The sequence below is a fragment of the Acinonyx jubatus genome, chromosome E1 (genome assembly GCF_027475565.1).
Source record: "Acinonyx jubatus isolate Ajub_Pintada_27869175 chromosome E1, VMU_Ajub_asm_v1.0, whole genome shotgun sequence".
Lineage (NCBI taxonomy): Eukaryota > Metazoa > Chordata > Mammalia > Carnivora > Felidae > Acinonyx > Acinonyx jubatus.
Genome location: NC_069397.1, coordinates 5,750,727 through 5,767,373, shown reverse-complemented (window position 1 = coordinate 5,767,373; position 16,647 = coordinate 5,750,727). Strand labels below are relative to the sequence as shown.

Sequence of the window (16,647 nt, the reverse complement as noted above, 5' to 3'; positions counted from 1 at the left end):
GAAATTGGAACAAAGGTAGCTCAGAGAGAAAAGAAAAAAGATGAAAAATATGTATGAGGTTGTGAGACTTGGCAGACAGAAAGAGAAGATTCAAAATACATTTAACAGAGATACAGGACAGAGAGAACGAGGGAGAAGCAACACTTGGAGGCGTAACGGTTGAGAATTTTCCGATCCGGTGAAAGACCAGAGCTTTTAGAAGAAGCAGTCAATGTCAAAGAAAGTTTACTATCCACAGACCTTTGAAGAAATAATTATTTGCCTCAATTAGAAGATCACATCAAAAGGGGGAAATGAGATCTGAGAATTTCTTAAATATGTGGTTAATCTAAATAACAAGGGCTATAAAAATGACCACCATAGGGACGCCTGGGGGGCTCTGTCAGTTGAACGTCCGACTTCTGCTTAGGTCATGATCTCATGGTTCGTGGGTTCGAGCCCCGCATGGGGTTCTGCACTGATGGCTTGGAGCCTGGAGCCTGCTTCAGATTCTGTGTCTCCCTCTCTCTCTCTGTCCCTCCCCCACTCACACTGTGTCTCTCTCTGTCTCTTGAAAATAAATAAATGTTAAAAAAAAAAAAGAAAATAAATTAATGTTAAAAAAAAATGACCACCATAGGAAAAGGAAGTAGAAGGTGGAACTAAAATATTATACAACAGTAACAGAAGATGGAAAAGGATGATCAAAGTATTCTAAAGTCTTTATATTGTCTTGGGAGAGGCTATATATCCCTTTATATTAGACTTTGTTAAATCAGTATATATATTGTTAAGTTATATAAAATGAAATATAATTTCCATATATAAATGAAACAAGGTTAATCAATAAAATAAAGTAAATTAACTTTTTTTTTAAGTTTGAGAGAGAGCGAGCAAGAGAGAGTATGTGCACATGATGGGGGTGGGGGGTCAGATAGTAAGAGAGAATCCCAAGCAGGCTCCATATGGACAGTGCAGAGCCCCACATGGGGCTCAATCTCATGAAATGTGAGATCATGACCTGAGCCGAGATCAAGAGTCAGATCTCTACTGAAGTGACTGAACCACCCAGGTATCCCCAAAGTAAATTAACTTTAAAATCAGGACAGGATAAAGATGAGAATGATGAAAAATCAAGATGGGAGAAAAAAACAAATAAGCGTGTTTAATAGAAAACACAAATGAAGGCAGTAGAAAGAAATTCACTCTATTGATAATGTTAATAAACGTAAATCGGTTAAATTCAGTAGCTAAAGACAAAGCTTTTCGGAAGGGGGTGGACTGAACAAAAACAGCTACTCAGAATGGTGTTATCACAGATCCATCCTTTTCGAGCTCACCTGGGTTCCTAATGCTGTCCACTAATTATATTTCCTGAATTAACTTTTACTCTTATTTCAGTAAACCTTCACTCCTCTCCCCAAACCGCCTGCCTCACTACCACTCCTTCACTCTCCGCAGGTGAATGTGACTCATGTTTCACCGTCTATAGAGAGACCATCAGGAAGGAATTTCCTTAATTTCTGCCTCTCCTCTGATTCCTTGAAGTTTCTGTCTCCTTACCTCAGTTGCCTGGATGAATCCATGGACCATGGATCTCATTTCTAAACTCATGCTTGCCCCCAACCCCTATCACTTTGGAACTAGCTCTCCATCTTTCCAAAGACAAGCTCATCATCTGTGACCTGAATTAGATTTCCTCTGACTTTCTCATGTACCCCGCTACATTAATTGTTCCTTCTTTTTCCTGTAAATTCACCTTCTCTTATCAACTGCGGCTTTTACTTTACAAACCAGGCATCCTCCCACCTCCGGTGAAGATCTTACCGCACCCAATCTTTCCCGTCTCACGGGACCCATGTCTCCCTTAAGTCGCAATCCTTTCTCTCTCTGCCATTTCACAGTTTGGCTTCTTTCAAGGGTAGCTTATAGTCTCTTTCCCTTTTTCTGATCCCATTTGCTCTCATTCTAATTCAGTCTGACTTCTGCTTCCACGACACCATGGAAACCATTCTCCCCAAGATCACCGATGACTCCTTTCTGCAAAGTTCAGTGGCCACATCCCAGCCATACCTTGTTTGAGTCATCAGCATCATTCAACGTCACCGGCACACCCTCTTGAGATGCTTTCTTTCACAATCCCTTATTTTCCTGCTTTTCTTCCCATCTGTCTGCTCTATTCCACAGTCGACACGTTCTGTATTTCTCCTAAAACGTCTCAGGATTCTTCTCAACGCTCTATTCTTCAGTCTCCTCACTGCACACACATCTCCCCCATGATTTCCTCTGCTCTCAGTTTCAATGATCAACTACTTGTTGATGACTCTTAGCACCTTAGCACCAACCAAGGTCATTTATCTGGAAACTCAAGGAAGGGACCTATGTGAATGGCCCAAAGGCGTTCCAAACTCAACACAACACAAATGAAACTAATAATGTCTCCTCATCCCCAGATCCATTTCTGCTCTCATCTTTCAGTTATTGGCATCAATGCTTATTTAGGTGTTTATTCCTGGAATCTGAGATGTTTCCTGGGCTAAAACTTTACCCATATATCACCATGTGTGAGGTGGGTTCTGTCCCCCCAGGCCCCATCTCTCCTACCCAAGACAGGGGGACTTGTACACAATTACTATACAAATTCTGCACTCCCTTTTCTAGAGATATGGAGGCCACAGAGAACCAGGAGTGGAACCTGGTGGCCACACGGCGGCCACAGAGACAACGTGAACCTGGACCTTCCTGCTCTCAGGCTCCCATTCCAACTTCATTTGTCTGTTACCCCAGTGTGGGCAGGAGCTGGTCTACCTACACCACCCGTCATCACCTCTCATTTTTCCTACCCTGTCCTGACCCACAACAACGGCTTTGATATGTGGAGAAATCCCAATTAATCTGACCAACAGTGCCTTCCCTCAGAGGTGTCCTGTTACAGACTCATTTATCCTGCTCAGAACCAGTATCTTCATTGCTCCTATGATCCAAGAGCAGGGCTGGGGATGAAAAAGAGCCTGTATAGTTTCAGCAGCCTCCCCGCAAAGGGCGAGGGGCTCGGACGCCCTCAAATCCTGTCCTCCCATCTCCCACAGGGGGGAATAAAAGCCTTCCAGACAATGTGAGGTAAAGGAAGGAAGCTAGAGACCGCAGAGTTTCCCGGGATGATAGCCATTTTTGAGAGCTGGCCTTCCTGAGCAGCCACGGAAGCTGCTCGCATTGCAATCAGACTTGCGAGACTTTTGCCGGCTGGCGGGCTTTCTCAGGGAGCAACCGTGAGCGAGCCAGCCAGCGCTCACGGCGCACAGGGGTGCAATTCCTTAGCCTCGGGGCAAGTGTGCAAACTCTCAGCAGGCACAGAGTTCACGCTCGCCAAATGTCTGTGGAGTTGAGGGGTCAAACTCCTTGCCCAGAAGGCGGGAACTCCCTGATGCACGGCGTGAGGTGGTGATCTCAGGAATCCTGCCCGCCTTGACTTTCTGGAAGGAATGTGGGAACCTACCAACGCTACCTGGGAACGCTGCCAGGCAGTTTTACCTTCTTCTCGACTTCCGCGGCCGTCTGCTTGGTGGTCTCCAGGTTCTCCACTAAGGCCGTGTCCCCCAGGAAGTTCCCAGATGCTGAAGAGAGGCGAGAAAGCAGGTTGTCTTCTAGTGTTTTCAGGGTGATTTTGAACCCGTTCTGCTGCTTGGTGAGATCTGACTGCAAACATAGAGCAAGGGGGAGTCAGGTGCAGGAGCCCAGCACACCCTATGCCTGGCGTAGGTCTGAACAGATAAATGCTACGGGGTCTTCTTTTTTAACGTTTTTACTTGTTTTTGAGGGAGCACAGGCAGGGGAGGGGCAGAGAGAGAGAGGGCAACAGAGGATCTGAAGCAGGCTTTGCACCAACAGCAGCGAGCACGATGCGGGGCTCGAACTCACGAACCGCGAGGTCATGACCCAAGCCGAAGTCAGACGCTCAACTGGCCGAGCCACCCAGGTGCCCCTGAGGTACCTTCTTAATGTGTCCATAACCTTGGCTGGCTAGCCGCAGCCCCTTCTCAGAGGAGAAAACACAGTGCTGGCACATAGCATGTTCCCTCAGTGGAAACTATTTGCGTGACTAGTCAGAGGGTAGGGTCAAGTTCTCATTCTCTGGAAGGTCACCTCTGTTACCTCTTTACTGCCCCAAATGAATGGCTCTCCTGTAGATGCTCTTTACTTGGAAAAAAAAAATCAACAGAAACTGACAAGTTTAGACAAGCTCATCGCTGGAGCCTTCTTTAAAGTCGGAGTGGGGCTCCGGGGTCCAAGCTGACCTCCCCTCGTCTTCCCTTCCTGATCATTAGATTCCACACCCTAAAGCACTATGATGCTACTGGGGGGGGGGGCGGGGAACGCGTGAGTTCAGGCAGCTGTCATTTCTTTGCCCTTGTACTGCATGGGATTATTGCTTTTCGAGCCCTGGAAAGAACAATCTTCCTTCCTTTTGGGGGCCTCAGCCGCAGCTACTCTGTTCATCTTCTGTTTCTTTTCTTTTTAAGTTTATTTATTTATTTTGAGAGAGTGAGTGCAGGCAGAGAGAGAGAGAGAGAGAGAGAGAGAGACAGAGAGAGAGAGAGAATGAGAGAGAGAAAGAATCCCAAGCAGGCTCTGTGCTGTTAGATCACCGAAGCAGTCACAGAGCATTTTCTTCTTCCCTTCCTTGGTGGATCCCCCACGAACCTTCAGCTGCTCCAGGTCCGGCCTCTCCATGCTGACCACGGCGGCCAACAGCTGGTCCTCCAGGCCATCCCTGGTCACCGTAAAGTTGATCAGGGTGGCCTGAGCCTGCAGCTCAGGCTGGTAGTGAGGATTGGCCAGCTTGGTGTGAAGGATGAGCCGGAAGCTGGGGTTGTATTCACATTCTTTGTCTCCAATTTTGATGAATCTGGAACACGAAGGGTCATGTGAAGGTGGGGTGCCTTCCTGTGAGATTTGGTTTGGGGACAGAATTCCAGATGGTTTTTGTTTGTTTGTTTTTTGTAAGATCATAGCAAACAATATAGCCACATTCGGATTCGTCTCAAGCAGGTCTAGCCTGAACGCTAGGATTCTTATTTGCCTTAATGTGGGTTGGGACGGGGGTGGAGGGTGGGAGACTTTCTCCCACGGCCACCATGTTGGATTTTGCATGTGCCACCACAGGGAGAGGCATCCAGGGAGTTGCCCAGGGAGGTGAGTACGTTATGAAACGTGCCCAGCAGATGGCAGTGAAGTGTTTGCAGGAAAGGGCACCCTAAGTTTGCAGAAAGATGCCTTCTGGGCTAGCAGCGATGGGGCCCTTTTTCTTTCTTGGCTGATGGAGAGTAACTGCTAAGGTGGTTAATTTGGTAAGTGAGCACATACTAAGGACATGGAAAGGGTATTTGTGGCCTGGGCAGTGGGTGAAGCTCTGGAATGAAGCAACCCATCATAATAATTACCTCTCTTGTGTCCCTCCTTCTGCCAGACGCTTGCTGAGCCCCTGACCACTTACCAGCCCCCAAAGCCACCGGGACTCAACAGATGGACAGAGAACCGAGTTCTCAGAACCTAGAAGTCTGGCTTGGGTAAAAATGACTCATGCTTACGAGTCAGTCTGCGTTTTGACCGCCTTCCTTCTAAAGTTCTTCCAAAACAGTGCGCCGCTAACACGTAGGGGGAAGTCGAGGAGGACGTGACAGGACGGGAGCTAAGTGATTCCAGGAAGCTGTCTCTACGAGTCAAGGGCAGCTGAGTGTTCCCCTTGGGTCCCGTCGGAGCCACCTGACGGGAGTTAAGGAGAACGTGTTCTGGGCAGAGCAGATCAGTTCATGGTTCTACCTGGGGCTACCATCCAGTTCCTCACACAGGATCAACAACATGGCTAAGCCGTACCGTCCTTTCTTGATGACTTCTCTCCCGAGCAGGGGACCCAGGACAGGGTCAACGGATTCTTCCAGGTTTTCGATTAGCACCACATCTCCAGCTTCCAGGGCACGCTCTATGGTTTGGAGATACCTGGGGAGAAAGTCGGGCAGTGTGAGCTGGTGGCAAAGTGCGGATCCACAGGAAACGTAACAGGACGACCGTGGCCTCAGTGGCCAACGTGGAGGTGCGGCTACCTGGGATGACTTCGGCGGTCACGTGCTTCTCTGTTTAAAGTGATACTTATGCGATCTCATAAAGTTTTAGAAAGAAGGAAACGTTGTAAAATACAAAAAAGAATACGGAAATGAATGTAACCCTTCCATCGGTCATTTACATCTTGGTGTTTAACATGTATGTTTGGAGATATTACATTCTCGAGTTTATTATTTATATTTTGCTATATATTATTCATGTATAATTTAACTTACATTTGCACCTCTCTTTGTTTGTTATTGGATGTCACGCAGCACATTTATCATTTGGTTCCTGTGCGTAAAATGTATCAGAAACATTTCCCCATCTCATTAAATATATATTTGAAAAATTTTATTATTATGTTAATGTTTTTCTTAACGTTTATTTGAGAGAGAGAGAGTGCGAGCAGGCGAGGGGCAGGGAGACAGGGAGACACAGAATCGGAAGCAGGCTCCAGGATCTCAGCTGTCAGCACAGAGCCCGGCACGGGGCTCGAACTCATGAACTGTGAGATCATGATCTGAGCTGAAGTCGGACGCTTCACCAATGAGCCACCCAGGTGACCCTAAAAATTGTATTATTATGTAAAAAAGTGTTTATTTATTTTGAGAGAAAGAGCATGCATGAGCAGGGGAGAGACAGAGAGAGAAGGAGAGAGAGAATCCCAAGTAGGCTCTGTGTTGCCAGCACAGAGCCCGATGTGGGGCTTGATCCCATCAACAGTGAGATCTTGACCTGAACCGAAATCAAGAGTCAGACATCCAACTGGCTGAGCCACGCAGGCACCCCTTAAATATTCTTCTAAAATAATTTTCTATGACTGGGTGTCAGGCTCTACTTATATACCTTAATTTATTTAACAATTGCCTAAACCAGGTTATTTCAAAAGTGTCAGTGTTATGTAGAGTTTAATAAGCATGTTAAAAGGTTGATCTTCTCTAAATATATGGATAAGTTTGATGTAATTCCAATTCAAACAATAGATAACAATAAAACTTTAGAGATCGATCATAAATAAATCTTAAAGGTAACCTAAAAGAAAATAAGGATGATTTAAAATATAAAAGCTACCAAGAAAAAGAGGAGGTATTCATATTAGCTAATACTAAAATATTTTAGGGGCATCTGGGTGGCTAAGTCAGTTAAGCATCTGACTTCAGGTCATGATCTCATGGTTCATGAGTTCAAGCCCCACATCGGGTTTTCTGCTCTTAGCACAGAGCCTGCTTCAGATCCTCTGACCTCCTTTCTCACTGCCCCTCCTCCACTCATATTCTCCTTCCCTCCCTTCCTCTATCTCTCAAAAATAAATTTAAAAAAATAAAATATTTTATGTAACTTTAACAATATAGATATAGAGGAAGAAGCAAATTCTAAAATAGTTTCTATAACTCGAACAAACTGGATATATAGGAAGAATCTGAAAGGGTATCATATCCCCCAAAGTTAGAGTTTTCCCCTGAATGATGAATTATAGGGTATTTAATTTCTTTTATTTTGTAACATCCCCCCCCCTTTTTACTGTGATGATACATGACTTTTGTAATGCGAGTTGCCACCATAAATGTTGTTAAATACAAAGCTGAGCAATTAAAGGCTGGTATAGTATTATATAAATGGAGAAGAATAAAGACTAATAAAATAATTTAATACAGAGTAAAATGTCATCTCTAATTAATCAAGGAAAGGATGGAGAATTTAATAAATGGTATTAGAACAGTGGCTGACCACCTGAAAGTGAAAATTAGGTCTGTATCTTATATAGCACCCTAAAATATATTTCAGGTGATTGGATTTCAATGTTAAAAGAAAACACCTACAAAAGCCCTAAAAAAATCTAGGTGAATATTTATATAATTTCTGGAGAGAAAAAGGCTTTTCTAATCATGATATATAGAATAAATGGATGACACATCTGGACACAAAGGAGGCCCTCAGGGGCACGTGGGTGGCTCAGCCGGCTAAGCGTCTGACTCCTCGTTTCGGCTCGGGTCACGATCTCACAGTTTGTGAGTTCCAGCCTCACATCAGGCTCTGCGCTGACAGTGTGGAGCCTGCTTGGGATTCTCTCTCTCCCTCTCTCTCTCTGCCCCTCCCCTGCTCACTCTCTCTCTCTCTTGCTCTCAAGAAATAAATGAACTTGAAAAAAAAAGCCCTCATACAAAACCCCACAGCTGTCATGTGTCAAACCCCATAAATAAGACTCAAAGACAAATGACCCACCAGAGCAAATATCCACTCATGTGATGAAGGGAGACCATACCCAACAGTCTTCACACACATTGTAATATAATATTTACATTCAGATAATATACAACAGATCTAGAAAAGCACCCAACAGAAAAGTGGATGGACAGAAAACAGAGAATTAACTGCACACGTGTTTACCGAAGCCCTACTATGTGTCAGGCACTGTTTTTGGTACTTAGGGATATAGGACGAGCAAAGAGGAAAAACGCTTGTATCTAAAAGGCAGTTGTTGGCCAATTAGAAAGGGATTTTTCTGATGTTTATTTGTGTTTTTATTTAGAGAGAGAGCGCGTATACGGGAGGGGCAGGGAGAGAGGGAGAGACAGAGAATCCCAAGCAGGCACTGCACTGTCAGCACAGAGCCTGACTCGGGGCTCGAACTCACGGAACTGTGAGATCATGAGCCGAGCCGAAAGCAAGAGTCGGGCACTGAACCAGCTGAGCCGCCCAGGCGCCCCTAGAAAGGAGTATTTTGATCAAAGTGCGGGGAGAGGCCAGGATGACATTAGTCTGATCGATGGCACAGGTTAAAATATAGCCGGGCGTACCTTGGGATTCATTTCTCCTCTTATCCTCTCTAGAAGAAAGGATCCATCTGGCAGTCAATATTTGCTTGAACTATTTTTGTAACATTGCGTGTTCGATTTAAACAACACCGGCTGATCTGGACCTCTGGGCAACCGCGTCTGGGACGTGTGACCAGACCACCACACCTCACCTTGGTGGCTGTGGGCTGGGTTTCTAACTGAGAAGCAAATGCTGCCTCCGTCAGTTTTTTTTTTCTTAAATTTAATTATTTTAAAATTGTGCTTAAAATATACGGAACACAAACTCCCATCTCAGCCGCTTTTAAATTCTGATTAAGTTTTCAAGCAAAGCTCTGCCAAAGTAAAGTGTGTTTTTATGCACAGGAATCCTTTCATGTAACATCACTGCAACAATCCTATTTTGATTGAGTTCTAAGTTAGCGAGGGGAAAAAAGAAAGCAGTTATGGATGTTTCTATTTCCATTTCCCAGCTCGGCGCATCAAGTACGTTCACATTATCATGCTACCGTCACCACCTTCCGTCTCCAGAAGTTCTCCACCTTGCAAAACTGAAACTCTGTACCCTTTAACCAGCAACTCCCCACACCCCTCCCTTCAGCCCTTGGTAACACCATCCTGCTTTTTGCCTCTTGCGAATTTGATAACTCGAGGGACCTCCTACAAGTAGAACCATACGGTATCTAGAAAAGCACCCGACAGATCTACAACATAGATGTTTTGGGTCCTTTTGTGTGTGGCCTTTTTCACTCAGCATAATGTCCTCAAGGTTCGTGTCAGAACTGCCTTCCTTTTTAAAGCTAATATTTCACTGCATGGATACGACACGTTTCGTTCATCCGTTCGTGTGTCGACGGATACTTGGGTTGCTTCTATTTTTTTTTTTAATGTTTATTTTTGAGAGACAGAGCGTGAGCGGGGGAGGAGCAGAGAGAGAGGGGGAGACACAGAATCCGAAGCAGGCTCCAGGCTCTGAGCTGTCAGCACAGAGCCCGACGCGGGGCTCGAACTCACAGACCGTGAGACCATGACCTGAGCCAAAGTGGGATGCTCAGCCAACTGAGCCATCCAAGCACCCCAAGGTCGCTTCTACATTTTGAATATTGTGCACTGTGCTATGAACATGGGTGTACAAACGTCCACTGCTTTCAAAATGGTATATTCTTGCGGACATTGATTTGCTTCCGTGAACCTCAGTTTCCTCAGATGTGAAATGGTACCAGTCGTGCTAGTCTTATCAGTTGTGCAGATTAAGGAAAGCATTTGAGATAAGGTCCCTAACACCAGGACTGGCAATAAATGATCTCTGTCGCTCCTTCTCTTCCCCATGGCGCCCTCCTATCCCGCTCACGTATCCTAACGTCACGGACAAGAATCCAGAGCAGAGACTACAAAGCTAAGTTCTAACCCAGTTAACGAAGCCATGGGGTGGGAGATGCCAAGGTCTGGGGTCGTGAAGTGTGGTGGGTGCTGATAGACATTCTCAGAGACACTCATGTCCCTTCGTGTAGTAATGGCCCCATCGGGAATGTGTGAAGCTGTACGAGGCAGGTGAAAGGGCTCTCGGGGGTTCACCGCTAACTTGGCTACCATGCTTCCAACTGCTATATCCAGTCATTCTTCAGGAGACACCGTGTTTGGGTTTGTTCTGGGGGGCGCTGGGCCGGAGGTAGAAACAACGGGTAGACCCGTGGGCTCCAGGATGGGCTAAGACAGGCACTTTTTGGCTCAATGTGAGGGAGACTTTATAAAACACAGAACTGCCTGATGGTGGAGCGTGATGGGGAGGTCATGTCCAAGGAGAGGTATGAGTGTGAACACGATGGGAGGGGGGTGGGAAGGCGGGGAGAAAGGGCCCCTGATGGGTCAGGAGGCGGTCACGCACGATTCCCAATGACAAACACAACTACCCAGGCATCTTCCATGGAGAGGTGTCCTAAAATGGGAAGAGAAACACAGGAAGGCTCTCGGAGGGACCGGGAGGGTAGGGACAACCCGCTGGGGTTGTCTTACGATCCGCTCACTCCATCTCTCTTCTCTCTGCGCAGGTGGCGAAAGTCAGAAGTGATGTGCTCAGCCACCTACCCCTTCTGACCAATCCGGGTGACCCGGAGGTTCTCGCCGTATTTGTTCTTGATCCATTTCATGCCTTGTAGCTGCGGGTCAACCACGAGCGGCCAGCGCTCACAGGTGACCATGATGGTGGCGTTCTCCACGGACATGCGGTCTGCGGGGAGGCCCTGGTTCTGCCAGGCTGCCACGTCGGCCTCGTCCGTCAGCATCCTCAGGGGATCCAGGGTGGGGGTGACCGGGATGGGCACCTGACGAGGGAGAAACGAGGCACACGCTCAGAATGGAGAGGCAAGCCTTCTCAGCCAGATCCAAATGCCCCTGAAAAGTGCTTTCCTGGCTGCGCGATTATTTCTGGAAGCGGGTTTTCTGAACGTCCTGAGGGCCTTTTTTCTCTCGGTGGGTGAACAGCAGCAGCCAGGCTCCGTGACCCTTTGTTCATTAGCGCATTCGCCCAAATCAAATTTCTAGCATCGATGATTTGTACGTTAGCAACAGCCTCCTGTCTGCCCTCGCCCGTGTTAACAGGGTCACTTTCCTGCTGCTCTCTTGTTCTCACGCGGGCCCCTGGCCTCGTGGGCTTTCCCCTGTCGCTGCCAGCCCACGCCACCCTTGCTGTCCCGTATGTCACCCCCTGCTGGTTGTGCTGCACACAACCGGAGGTGCCTACTTTTCTCCCTGCCCAGAACATTCCACTCCCAGGGTGGATTATAGGGCTCCTCCTTTCCTTTTTCTGTTGACCTCTCTCAGCTCAATTCTGCTGCTAGTCCTATTTTCCACTGGGGGCACGCACGCATTTTTGTTAATTGGGGTAAAATTCACGTAACTTAAATGAACCATTTCATTTATTTTTTTATTTTATTAAAAAAATTTTTGGGCGGGTCGCCTGGGTGGCTCAGTCAGTTGAGCGACCGACTTCGGCTCAGGTCATGATCTCACGGTCTGTGGGTTCGAGCCCCGCGTCGGGCTCTGGGCTGATGGCTCAGAGCCTGGAACCTGCTTCGGATTCTGTGTCTCCCTCTCTCTTTGCCCCTCCCCTGCTCATGCTCTGTCTCTGTCTCAGAAATAAACATTAAAAAAAAATTTAAAAATAAAAAAATTTTTTTAAATCTTTCTTTCTTTTTGAGAGAGAGAGAGACAGAGTGAAAGCGGGAGAGGGGCAGAGAGAGAGGGAGACACAATCTGAAGCAGGCTCCAGGCTCTGAGCTGTCAACCCAAAGTCCAACGTGAGGCTTGAACCCATGAACCATGAGATTGTGACCTGAGCTGAAGTCAGATGCTTAATCAACTGAACTACCCAGGTGCCCCTTAAAGGAACCATCTTAGAGTGGACGATTCAATGGCATTTGGTACCTTCACAATGTTGTGTGACCATCAACTCTATCTGGTTCCAAAACATTTTTCTTCACGCCAAAAGGAAGCCCCATCACTCCCTTGCTCCCCTCTACCCCCTGGTTCCCAACAACCACAAATCCACTTTCTATGCATTTATCTACTCTGGATACTTCACATAAATGGAGTCCTATGACAGGTGACCTTTCATGTCTGCTTTCATTTAGTGGGATGTTTGTGAGGTTCACGCACACATGCCCCTTTAACCTCTCTGTGCCTCTGTCCTCTGTGGTCTGTCTTCCCAGTTACTTGAGGAAACCCTGTCCGATCCCTCCCCTTTCCTTTAATCTCACTCACGAGGGCTGCAGACGGCCAGTTCTAAACCATCCTTACCCTGGGGATCAGAAATGTATTTCAAGACCATTTCATGCACGAAAAACATTCTCGTGAGAAGAAACCCATAGGTCCCCCCCCGCCCCGTTCCCGACCGCCAAAGGGGCTACAGCACAAAAGTGCCTACAAACCCCAAACCAAGCCAGAAAAATCCCCGTTAAGCTGTCACTGAGCTCCCCATCTTTATTCACTCAGTTGATGACTGCCCTTTTAATAATTTCCTTTCTCGGGGCGCCTGGGGGGCTCAAATGGTTAAGCGTCCAACTCTTGATTTTGGCTCAGGTTATGATCTCACGGTTCATGGGATTAAACCCCAGGTCGGGCTCTGCCCCGGGAGCAAGGAGCCTGCTTGGGATTCTGTCTTCCTCTCTCTCCCTGCCCCTCCCCTGCTCACTCTGTTTCTCTCTCACACAAAATAAATAAACTAAAAAAACAAAACAAAACAATTTCCTTTCCCATGGTGTTCGAGATCAACGACAGCTTCGTTTTTATTTCCTAGTATCGTAATAGTACGCACGTGTGTATGTATTTCCGTAACAGTTTTTAAACCACAAATCATCGAGTGAATGAGCCTTTGTGAGCTGATCTCTGCAACCAACCACCACTAGACAATATGGGTTTTATGTTCTGGGTCTCTACCTACAGATGCATTCTGGAATTCAACTCTTCCTGTACATGGTGAACTGTCCGGCTGACTCTTACTGCAGCCAATTTTCGTGAACATAGTCTCCTCCACCGTCCGGACTGGGACCTTCCTGCGGCCATCCTGGCCTTTAGGGAGGACACACAGGCTGACGCCTCGGTGAACATTTGTGGATTGAGGACTACGAGTCATGGGAAAGTGGACAGGATTAGGAATTATTCTGACTGTCGGCTCTAGAAACCCTTTCGATCAGGAACCGGCATTTCCCCACTTGACCATCTCAGGAGAGGGGCAAGGGCTGGGAGCTAGGAGGACAGGCTGACTATACATGACAGAAGGAGGGAGAAGGGTTTGCACAAGGGGGTCCATGAGCCACGGGCACAGAATGTTTAGCCCTGGGACCCAGTGACAAGGTACGTTGCAGATCTGGGAAGGGAGCCTTGGGCCCCACTGTGACACTGCCATTTGGCTCAAGAGCAGGGGCAGTGGAGGCAACTCAGGGTGCTTTTGAAGACTCTTGGGGTTCACAGTTTTGAGACAGCCTGCTGGGCAGTGGACCAGAGTGCCCACGGAGAGCCCAATTAAAGGGGAGAGATGCAGGGCGCCTGGGTGGCTCAGTCGGTTAAGCGTCCGACTTCGGCTCAGGTCATGATCTCGCGGGTCATGGGTTCGAGCCCCGCGTCGGGCTCTGTGCTGACAGCTCAGAGCCTGGAGCCCAATTTGGAATCTGTGACTCCCTCTCTCTCTGCCCCTCCCCCGCTCATGCTCTGCTCTGTCTCTCAAAAAATGAATAAATGTTAAAAAAATTTTTTTACAGGGGAGAGGCACTGTCCTCAGGTGGCCCAGAGGACAGTGGATGGCAAGGCAGGGCACTGTATGGGAACACGGCTGCAGAGGTCTCCCTCCCAGACCCCAGAGATCACTAGGGGATGCTCAGGTGCTAGCATGCAAGAAAGAGCTAGAAGACTCTATTGCCAGGAGAGCTCCCTGGCTGTAGAGCTGTAGGAGAAATCCAGGCTGCACGCACCTTTAGCTGGCTTAGGTAGGGTCGCCAGGTGCCGTCCATGAGGCTCTGCCGATATCCCTTCGTGAAGAAGCCGAGGTACGAAACGAAAGCCGTGGTCAGAAGCACGTCTCCGCAGAGTTTGCTCTCCTGCTGTCTGAAGTTCTGCACGGCCTCTGCCCACCTCACATTTTCTGAGGCCAGTCCCCTCACCTGTGGTTTCAGAGAGGACAGACGACGCATCATCCCACAGGCTGCATACAGACCCCGGGATTGAGTCACACGGGACGCACGGTGCTCGTCTGGTGGCAGCAGTCTCGGGACATCGCTCAGGTGGCCCTGTGGATCCACGGGGAGTCGCACATTTTTGGGGAACAAGACCCTGTTCTGTTCTGTGCTATGTGTTATTGGGGCTGTGGATGGATTACAGGGTGTGAACGCGGGCTTGGAGAAAATTAAATACGACCGTGTCGGTTAATCACTTAGCACGGTGCCTGGGATGCAAACATACTAGAAGCTCATGCACCTCCCCCTCTCCTCTCCAAATGCTGGGGAGAGGAAAAGAAATAAAATCAATCCCATGCGCTATAAATAATTCACAGTGGGCGGGGAGACAGACATGGTAATGAAGGCCCAGAGTCAGAAGTACTGAAACATGGCCGTGCGTGAGGCACCAAGATGGCGGAACACGTCCTGACTCTGACCGCCCCGCTTTGGTTTGGCGCTCCTCTCCAAGGGGGAGCCCCTCTCTGGGGAGGAGGGGCCTCCTTTCTACAGTAGGCATCTGGTAGAGCTGAGTCTGTGTTGTGACTGACCCTTTTTCCTTCCTTGAGAGACGGCATCAGAGAACATCACAGCCGGAAGAAACCTTAAGGATGTGCCAGCCCAACCATTCCCATGCCCAGTTTTTAGGTGACACGGATAAAGACCAGAAAGTGGAAGGATCTCTCCAGAACCTCTAGGTCGGTAGAGACAGGGTTGGCTTCAGAGCCTGTACAGCCTGCCTGCCTCCCAAGAGGATCAATTCAGAAAACTCCCGGGCCAGGCAGAGAAGGCCGTGCTAAGTTCTGGAAGCCAACCAGAGAGCGGAATGGGAGGCCAGCTGGGAGATCTGGACTACCTCTTGCAGAAGAGCTGTCTCTCCACTGAATTGTTCAGCTAAAACCATCGTCCCAAAGCTACTCAACAGCAGGTGAAACAGACAACTGCACAGATGCACGCCTTTCTTCCCGGAAGCCATGGCTCATTTCAGTCATGGTTGTGACTCACTTCTCCCTAAACGAGAAAACCTGGCTCTGTTTTATAAACAAACGGTGGCTGGAATAAACATAAAAAAGGTATCAGTTCTATCTTTGGAGAGAAAGGTGCTGTGAAGGCTCTCCATTGAAGAGAAATCTTACCCCGTGGACGGTGCCTTCCAGGATCTTAGCTGGTTTATGAGGAAACATATAAGCCACAGGGGATTAAAAAAGGCAATGAATACTGACACTCTTTTCATCAAGAGTTGGTGTCTACAGGGGCGCCTGGGTGGCTCAGTCAGTTGAGCGTCCGACTCCGGCTCAGGTCATGATCTCGTGGTTCGCGGGTTCAGGCCCTGCGTCGGGCTCTGTGCTAACAGCTCAGAGCCTGGAGCCGGCTTTGGATTCTGTCTCCCTGGCTCTCTGCCCCTCCCCCACTTTCTCTCTCCCTCTCTCTCTCTGTCGAAAATAAACATTAAAAAAAAAAAGAATTTTATTTTCAGAAGGAAGATCTTTTTTTTTTTTTTTCTAGATGTTGGTCAATGATGATATATAAATTATATATCCCATTTCAGGGGCACCTGGGTGGCTCAGTCAGTTAAGCGTCCGACTCCGGCTCAGGTCATGATCTCACGGTTCGTGGGTTCGAGCCCCGCATTGGGCTCTGTGCTGATGGCTCAGAGCCTGGAGCCTGCTTCAGATTCTGTGTCCCCCTCTCTCTGCCCCTCCCCTGCTCGCGCTCTGTCTCTGTCTCTCAAAAGTGAATAAAGATTAAAAAAAAAATGAGTTGGTGTCTATGTGCCCCCTCCCTGAACCCGTGACCAACAGAACGCAGCGGAAGCGATGTTGTGTTGGGTTTTGGTCCCAGGCCTTAAGAGACCGGGACCTTCTGCTTTCTGTCTCTGGGAGCCCTGGGTCTCCATGTAAGAGGTCTAAGTACCCTGCTGGAGAGACCTTCCAGGGGCTCCTGCCAAGGTGCATGTGGCAAACCAGCCAGCCGCTGGCTGAAGAGTGCTGAGTGGCCCCAGGAGGCGCCACACAGGGCAGAGGACCCGCTGGTTGAAACCTACCCAGATTCCCAGCCTGCGAACC

The 16,647-nt window shown here is 48.1% G+C and overlaps 1 protein-coding gene across 1 annotated transcript in view; it reads right to left on the bottom strand.

Annotated features, from left to right (window-relative positions):
* Window positions 1-16,647, bottom strand: part of DNAH9 (dynein axonemal heavy chain 9) — a 334,173-nt gene that overhangs the window by 74,366 nt on the left and 243,160 nt on the right. The window contains exons 52-56 of the mRNA XM_027047332.2: window positions 14,342-14,530; window positions 10,962-11,197; window positions 5,854-5,976; window positions 4,681-4,885; window positions 3,511-3,675 (exon numbers count right to left, since the gene is read on the bottom strand). Of these exons, the coding sequence (XP_026903133.2) occupies window positions 3,511-3,675; window positions 4,681-4,885; window positions 5,854-5,976; window positions 10,962-11,197; window positions 14,342-14,530 (918 nt within the window). The remainder of the gene's footprint in view (window positions 1-3,510; window positions 3,676-4,680; window positions 4,886-5,853; window positions 5,977-10,961; window positions 11,198-14,341; window positions 14,531-16,647) is intronic.